Source organism: Neovison vison, chromosome 1, assembly GCF_020171115.1.
Source record: "Neovison vison isolate M4711 chromosome 1, ASM_NN_V1, whole genome shotgun sequence".
Taxonomy (NCBI): Eukaryota; Metazoa; Chordata; class Mammalia; order Carnivora; family Mustelidae; genus Neogale; species Neogale vison.
This window is the reverse complement of record NC_058091.1, coordinates 247,093,845-247,102,392: the sequence shown is the minus strand read 5'-3', so window position 1 is coordinate 247,102,392 and position 8,548 is coordinate 247,093,845. Positions and strand designations below refer to the sequence as shown.

The 8,548-nt window shown below is 38.9% G+C and overlaps 1 protein-coding gene across 11 annotated transcripts in view; it reads right to left on the bottom strand.

The window, feature by feature from the left end:
* Positions 1–1,500: 1,500 nt before the first annotated feature.
* The window catches only part of RAPGEF6 (Rap guanine nucleotide exchange factor 6), a 193,712-nt gene continuing 186,664 nt past the window's right edge, over positions 1,501–8,548 (bottom strand). For 8 of the 11 annotated variants that reach the window (XM_044228140.1, XM_044228180.1, XM_044228157.1 and 5 more), the window contains 3 exons: positions 6,176–6,678; positions 3,833–4,147; positions 1,501–3,143 (listed from right to left, as the gene is read on the bottom strand). In XM_044228140.1, coding sequence (XP_044084075.1) covers positions 3,118–3,143; positions 3,833–4,147; positions 6,176–6,678 — 844 coding nt within the window. In that variant the 3' untranslated portion in view covers positions 1,501–3,117. Of the gene's footprint in view, positions 3,144–3,832; positions 4,148–4,174; positions 4,727–6,175; positions 6,679–8,548 lie in introns of those variants that run through there. The other 3 variants (XM_044228206.1, XM_044228212.1, XM_044228189.1) reach the window with 2 other exon arrangements.

Sequence of the window (8,548 nt, the reverse complement as noted above, 5' to 3'; positions counted from 1 at the left end):
TTTAAGGTAATGCTAAAGGGATACATCTACTTTAATATCACATTTTTTAGAAACAAAATATATCAGAATAACAATCATTATCACTGTTTTAAATATACAAGGAAATTCTTTCTCCTCTCTTTTCATAGGGAAGAGAACACTTCATAAAAATTAGGTTTGTTCTCGTAAATCCTCATGATTACTGCCACACTTCTGGCCTGGGAGATGCTCAGGTTATACCAATGACCACAGTATGACTTACCACCCTCAGGAGAAACCAGTTAATAAGCCTTATTATTCTCTCCAAAGATCAGATTCAAAGTAATCATTTGGAGGAAGAATCTACTACTTAAAATAAATCTTTAGGGAAGTTATATAGCAGATTTACTAATTGACCAAATCTTTCATTCTGAACAAACGGTTCTGTTGAAACTTATTTGGCAAAACTCTGCCCCATGGATTCACTGCTTCAGGAAGTCCTGACAGATTCGGAGCTGAGGGGAGGTGAGGGCACTTGTGTCTTCATTAAAGTTAAAAATTTATAAAATAAAAATAAAAACAAAAATGGGGGTTTAGAATTGGAGCAAATACAGGTTAAGGCTTCCCTTGTTCTAGTATGTAACTAAGAGAAGGCAGAAATGTATCCTAAATTAGAATTAAAATATAAAAATCACAACACCATAAGTTTTTAGGGGATACACACAGATCAAAATACAATGCATTTGGCTTTAGTTCCTGATCACTGTCATCGGCTGACCCCAACACTCACAGGTGGAGCTAGATAAAAACAAAGGCAGCCACAAGGTGTAGTCAAAATTACAGCCTCTGACTCTCTGTACAAGATATTCTCAACACCATTAAGGATGAAGACAGGTAAGGCTCCTGATTGATTTCAAACACCTGTAAACAGACAGATAATGTGCAAACAGCACATTTTTTGGGGGGTAATAGATATAAAATAATAAGAATATATAACCAAATTTGACACAAAGAGAACTATAACAGAAGTATGTTTTGTTTTCTTTTGTTTTGCCCCGGACATGAAAACACTATTACGTAAATCAATGAAGGGACATTTTCTGTGATCAGAGGAGCAGTGTTATTAGGTTAAATCACAACAGTGTGACTTTCAAAACCAAGATTTTTGATCCAGGCCACTTTCCATGTCAATGGAACAAGATAGCTACAGAGTCAATTAGCCTCTTTCTAACATACTTGGCAGGTGGATTTTTAAGGCTTTAATAAAGTTTCAAATTCATGGGGTTTTCATGCCCAAAGGAATTTTTCAGATAAGCTATTTTTCCTAAATGAAGAGACAGTCATTTTGAAGGAAAACATAGAGTACTCCCATTCACCACTTGGGAAATGAATTACGATTTCAAAATGAAGGGGGAGGGTAGGGTGTGCCCCTAGCTGGCTCAGTAGGTAGAGCATGTGACTATCTCAGGGTCACAAGTTCAAGCCCCATGCAGGCAGTGGAGCCCACTATTTAAACAAACAAACAAACAAAAACTGAAGGGGATTGCAAGAAAGTGAGAGAGGGAAGAGATAGCTAGGGAAAAATGAGAACAAACTCTTAAAAAAGAAAATCACAAACGAGCTAAATCCTATAAATTCACATATGGACGACCACTCAGAAGTAAACCCATTTTGGCTCCATGTTAATCTGGGTAGTGCACACGAATAGCTTTGGCTTTTTTTCCTTTTTCTTGCTTTTTTTTTCCTTTTTTTGGTAGTCATCACAGAAGTTTATTAAGCTCTCACTTACATTTACATTAAAAAACAAATGATAAATTTTAAACTTAAGATATAGAAAACACTGTATTTAATTAGTAAAAATGTGGAAAGACTAGATCATCCAGTAAACAGTCGCTGAAATTTTAATTAAATACTTAGAAGCGCCATGCCCAATAGGCTATTAAAAATATGTATTTCTTTCCTCTCAAGGGCTAAACTGAGTACAGAAAAGAGAGTCATTTCCACAATTCTAGCTCCTCTGTCCCCCCTAAAATTTTCAACCACTTATCACCTCGGTGTGCTCATGAGCTTTCTTGTAGGCAGCTGGCGGCTGCAGCATTGATCAGGGTTGAACACAGCCTCATGCTGAGATGGGGTGCAGGGGTGGCTGCAGAACATACATGCAGCTGCATTCATCTCCATGGTTACAGACCAATGATTACATTTCCTTTGGAAAGAACTCCACATTTGAGCAGTCAAAAATTTTTGTTTTGGATTTCTGTAGAACTCTACTGAACCCATTCTCTACTTAATGGATTTATACTTTTAGTTAGATGCAGCATAACTTTCACTTCAGAAGGGATTGGTATACATTTTCTTTTAAGAAAAAATTTCATTCTTTGGAGATGAGGGTGGCTACCCCCCTAGTCACAGCCTCCCTGTCCCAAAGGACTGAGAAGAAACCCTGTGGCAGCTTCAGCTGGCCTTCTAAATCAGCCGAGGGCAGTATCTTCCAAACACCTCAACCACAAAGGGCTTCCTATCCCACTCAAATGGAGATCCTACATTGCACTGGAGTTATAGATCAAGTTCATCTGTCTAGATTAAGCATATCATCTGATAAAGATGACTTCAGTTTGATCAGACCAGAAACAGTTTTATGATCTCAAACCTAAACATCTGCTAATAACAGCTCCCCAAAATGAAGAAAACCACAAAACTTCAAATAATAAGTTACTTTTCAAATGAACAAAAATATCCTTGGTAATGGCAGACATTTTGAATTTGTCCGTTAACCCAAGCTATGGCTTGGAAATAATACTAAACTACTATCTTAAAAATAATTTGGTTTAAGAAAAATGTATACTGATATACATAGGGAGGACTCCCAAGTTTGCATCTGTTCTAGTAACTGTGGTCCCAAGGCAGGTCTGGTATGCGAAGTAAAGACTGGTTTCCAGGCACAACATCCATAGCTGAGGAAACTGCATCTGCAAGGATTCAATAAAAGGAAGCATGATTCAGAGCTCGGTCATCGCTCAGAGTACAGGGAACGAGACCTCTGGGTTAGCAGCAGCAGCAAGCTGTTCGTTGGCAACAACGGCCTGCGGAATCATGAGGTGGTTCTGCCCACTCCTTCCTCGACGGCTTCTGGTACACTTCCAATGGGTCCTCCAAAGGCTACACTGCTGAGACCTGTTCATTTTCTGAAAATAGTAAAGACAGCATTAAGTGGTAGATGAGGCATAGTAATGACGATCAACATACAATCTAGCCACCTGTTTAGAGAACTAGTCACTTTCAACCAAGAAATCCTCTCAAATACCCATCGAGGCCCAGATTTTATTACAATGACATGAGCGCTGCTCGCTCTGCGGGCTGACAGACGGCACTGCCCTAACTGCTTCATCGCTTCATTACTCTACTGCTTGAAGGGATAAAATTTCATTTATTTTTAATAAAGCAGATCATTTTGCAAGATGCTGCCCCAGCTGCAGTCAGTCAAGAGTTCTGCTGTTAAGAGGAACTACACCAACAGCACGACTTCAGGTAATGAGGCACTTTCCAGTTTTCATGCATTAATGTGAGATGCAGCTCTACTAAGGTCAAGTGCCTCCAATCAAAATGATCGTATCAGACTGAGCCACTTCTGGTCAGATTTAAGAAGACCCTATCTGAGCAGGAAGAAGGGTACTGGGCACACAGAAACATGCAGATTATTCCATTCAAAAAATACACCACCACATTAAGGGATTTCTTTCTTCCTTTTTTTTAAACAGAGATTGCTACAGCAATTAGAAGTAAACATTAATGACTATATGAAATAACAGAGTAAAGATCAATTCATGTATTCAGCAATTTATTTGAGACCCATTAAGGTAGTCTGTCAACATACCATCTGCTTCGCTATCTGCATCAGTCACATCTGCTAGCTTAGGATGGGACGGCTGCAAAATCTGCCTCTGAGGCTGAGTTACAATCTTCGACGGAACACAGGCCACGGGGCTGCTACCGAGGGAGGCTGATGGCAGTCTAGAGAGGCTGTCATGCATCATCTTTGACCTCTGCACTGCCACACTATAATCTGGAGGTTTTAGGTGTAGGTAGGGTCCTTCTTTTAGGTCCGCTAAAGAAATCCCCATGTATCCTGGAGGAGTGGGAGGTGGCTCCCTATACCTATCCTCCTTCTTGGGTGAGGTGACACAGTACACTGGCATGAAAAACAAGCAATGGAAATGTTAATGAAAAATCTAAGAAATGAAAGAAAAAAAATACTGAAACTTATTACAGTGACAAAACAGAACTCAAAAATAGACTAAATGAATATATTTGAATATAGAGAGAACAGATTAAAAACATAATGATTAAAACTTAATATTTAAACCTGTTTTCAAACACATAGATCACATTAGGTCTTATAAACAAAACCAGAGTGCCAGAGAGTTGAAAGAAGTGATGTGGTGACAAGCCCTCCTCTTCAGTGGGGCACCCCCCAACCGCCAAATTCAGAAACAGCTGCCTGGCTCTTCAGGGACACCAGCCCTGGGGATGACCCAGTCAGAACCATTCAGCAGTTTAACCTAAGCTCTGCTGACAGAGAGGACTTTTGCAGAAATGACATCTGGACCCTCTATTTCAGGGCTGCCCACTCTGTCCTGAGACATGAACCACCGTTTTACAGCACTCCTGTGGAAACGACCTGTCGGTCCTGGTGTATCAACAACTTAAACTTCCGGGTACAGAGGACCTAATTCCTTCAGGCATCTTACTGCTAACTTCTGATTTGTGACTAAGTGGGAAAAAAAAAAGAGAAAAAAAGAAAAAGCCATAATTTTAGGAAATCCATCTTAAGTTTCTGTGATTTTCAGTGCACATTCAAAATAACTGTGATTTTAAAAAAATGTAACTTAAAAACCTTTTCCCTAAGTTTGCAGACCATGGGACAAAGGCAAAATTTCAAAAAACTTCAGAAATAGGTTAAAGAAAGAGGAAGTTCCATTTTATTAAGACCAATTCACAGGACCTAAAGGATAAACCACTCTGACGGCCTTGCTGACGTAAACTTTTAAACACAAACACTACCTAAATTAAGAAAGACCATTGATAATTCTAATGTTAACTGCTCTTTTAGAGACAATCAGGTTTGTTCATAATGAAATTTCTACAACTGTAACAGCAAAATCTGCATGTAGTATCAAGTTCTTCAAGGATTTCCATTCCCACCCAAGAGGATGGGGCAGGGAGGGAAGGGGTGAAGTCAGCAAAACCAATAAGATAAGAATGAAGAATTTAAGCCCAGAGTTATCTAGAAATGCAATAAAAGATTTTTAAAAATCTAGTTTCCTAAATGGACAGGAGATTCATTTTGTATCCTTGTACAATCATGTTTAGCTGTCCATATAGCAGTTACCCAGAAAGATTTAATAGAAAATGCTTGGAAAAAAATCAACACGCTAAAAACCTTTATAGCAGATTGCTATAATGCAAACTGACAAGTAAAAATGTACTTACACATGTGCTATAAACATCAGCACATCTTTCACACTTTTAGTAATTTAAACTGATTTCATTAATATGTTATATAGTTGATTCAAAGTATAATCATTCCATATAAATAGAAAAGCAGGGGCTATTATATCTAAATATTTACATAATTCAGTGAATAAATGAAAAAATGCATTTGATGGCTAAATACTAAATGAACACATACAACAAAAAAGCTGTGTGTGGTCAGAATGGAACCCACAACAGGAGCTGGCATAGCCATGACGTGTGCTAGGGGGGTACACCGAAAAATATTTTCAACTTCCTTATCACAATTTTCCCCACTTCTATTAAAGAATAATATCAGATTTAAAGTTTCTACCATGTATCACACCAATTGTGGTCCAAACAATGTATGAGGTGACAAAGGGAATAATCCCATTGTCAGGGTTGCATAGTAATACAATTTTCCTCAATGAAACCACAAATCTCAAAAACAAAACACAAATGAAACTGCCAGCTTAATTAATTACCTTCATATCAGCCCTCTGATTTTAACAGACTTGAATACCTGTCCCAAAACCCTTGAGAAATTGTCAACTTTTTGAAAATAATTTGTTTGTAGAAGGCAGGAAGAGAGCCTGGAGTGAGAAGAAATATTTCCAGGGGTAAAATTTTGGGCCAAGATATCCCAATGCCACTTTTTGCCACTTAATCTCTAAATGCCACAGGTGATAAAAAATACAGAACTTACCAATCAGGCCCTTTTCTGTACTTGAAGTAACAGTTTTATAAACTGGATCAGTGCCATCCTTGGGTTCCAAGCCTTCAGAGGACTCAGATGCGATGCTCTCCAACACTCTCCGTTTAACTGTTCCATAGTTTGGTTCATATGTGTCAGACAGAGAACTGGAGGAGGCCCAACTCTGTCTCATCTGATTAGTCTCTAGGTTTCCTTTACACTGACCACAAGTTCTAGAGCAGCCTTTAGGGCAGGAATAGGGCTCACAGTCAGGTAGTTCAACTTCAGCAATGGGGCCATCCAAATGGGTATGTCGATAAGCATTTAAAAAATCCCAGCCTTTTGGGTTTGGAAGGCTTTGGAAGTTGTCATGGGAACTGCTTGAACAGGAAGTCCAACTTCCACGACCACTATCTGCTGCTTCTAAAATGACATGCTCATGGGAAATCTCTTCATTACTCATAGAAGAGGAGACAGCTAAACTCTTGACAAGAGATGGTTTTGACAGCGCCCACCTAAAAAATTGGGGATACACCATTAAAAGTAATTTACTGGCTTACTGGAAAAACCTTCTTCTGTCCAATCCAAGTATTACTGCCTACGAAAGACTACTGAACATGCATTATAAGTGTTCAATGCCAAAATAATCTTGTGAAGAAAAAAATGACACTGTAATCAATCATCACTTAATCTCTATAGCCATTAATATTCATACTTACCCAGAAACATACTTGGGAGAAGCTCAAATACTTACTAGCAAAGTTACCTCAGAAATTTTTCTTGAATTGATTTTAAATGAAAATGAAAAATGAGGTTTGAAATGAGTAACATTAAGTATATATTTTCATTGTTGGTCAACATAATGCTAGACTCTCTACATGGATACAGACTAAAGAATTCTTAACTATATGTTCTCAACCACGTTTGGTTTTTCAATGTTAACTCTGAGGTTAGCCTAATATAGTGCCAAGTACAGAGTAACTTCTCCAACCAAGAACTGTAAAATGTATACTATTATTTACAGCACGTGTCCCCAGATTAGGGCTCAGGAGCCAAATTCAGCCAATGGCATGTTTTGGAGCATGTACTGTCTGGAGCAAAGCATGGTATTTTACATTTTAAAGAGTTTAAACATGGGCGCCTGGGTGGCTCAGTTGGTTGGGTGGCTACCTTTGGCTTAGGTCATGATCCCAGAGTCCCGGGATAGAGTCTGCAAGGGGCTTCTACCTCCACAGGGAATCTGCCTCTCTCTCTGACCTTCTCCTCTCTCATGCTCTCTTCTCACTGTCTCTGTCTCTCAAATAAATAAGTAAAATCTTTGAAAAAGAAAAAGAAAGAAAAAAAAAAAGGAGTTTATACAAAACAAAAACATGCCAAAGAATTTGAGAGAGAGAAAAATGGAGTCTGCAAAGCCTGAAATGTTTACGATCAGGCCCTTCTTTACCCTCCTTGTCTCATGCTAGCTGCACCCCGCTCCCCAACAAAAAAAAGCTTGTGAACCCTTCATTCACAGTACAGAGCAGGTGTGGGCAAACTATAGCCCAAGGCCAAATCTGATCCTTAGATTTGGCCTATTTTTGTAAATAAAATTTTATCGGGACACAGCATCTCCACTTATTTACAAACGACATTGTCTAAGGCTATATCAGGGCAAAAATGGCAGGGTTGAACAGTGCAACACAGAATTCATGACCTACAAAGTCTTGATATTATTTAGTATTCAACTTCTACAGAGATGTTGGCTGACCCTTGGTCTAGAAAATCATAGTTTAAAACCTTTACAAATATGGTAACACTTCACTCTGATTTTTTTCATAATAAAAAATACCAGATTTAACAATCAGTTTATAATCAACTTTCTCAGAATTTTCTCCAAGATTTCCATACTGCCTGATTCTAAATAGAAATTTATAGCTAACTTTAAGAAAAACAAAAAACAAAAAAACTTTCTGGACTTCTGCTAGCTGGTAATTCTTACTCCCTAAATGATACTTTCAGATCAAGGACTGACTGTAGCCCCCACCAACCTGTCTATAATGGATACAGCACTGGGACCACCACCCATTACACAGTCTGTCTGAGCCACATTACAAGAACCACATCCCCCTACCCATAGCAGATTCACTGTGAGCTCTTACTAATTGAAACATACATGACAGATAGTTAAATTCAGTACACACTTAAAAATGAGCACCCAGGAGCGCCTGGGTGGCTCAGTTGGTTAAAGCCTCTGCCTTCAGCTCAGGTCATGATCCCAGGGTTCTGGGATCGAGCCCCACATCAGGCTCTCTGCTCAGCAGGGAGCCTGCTTCCTCCTCTCTCTCTCTCTGCCTGCCTCTCTGCCTACTTGTGATCTCTGTCTGCCAAATAAATAAATAAAATCTT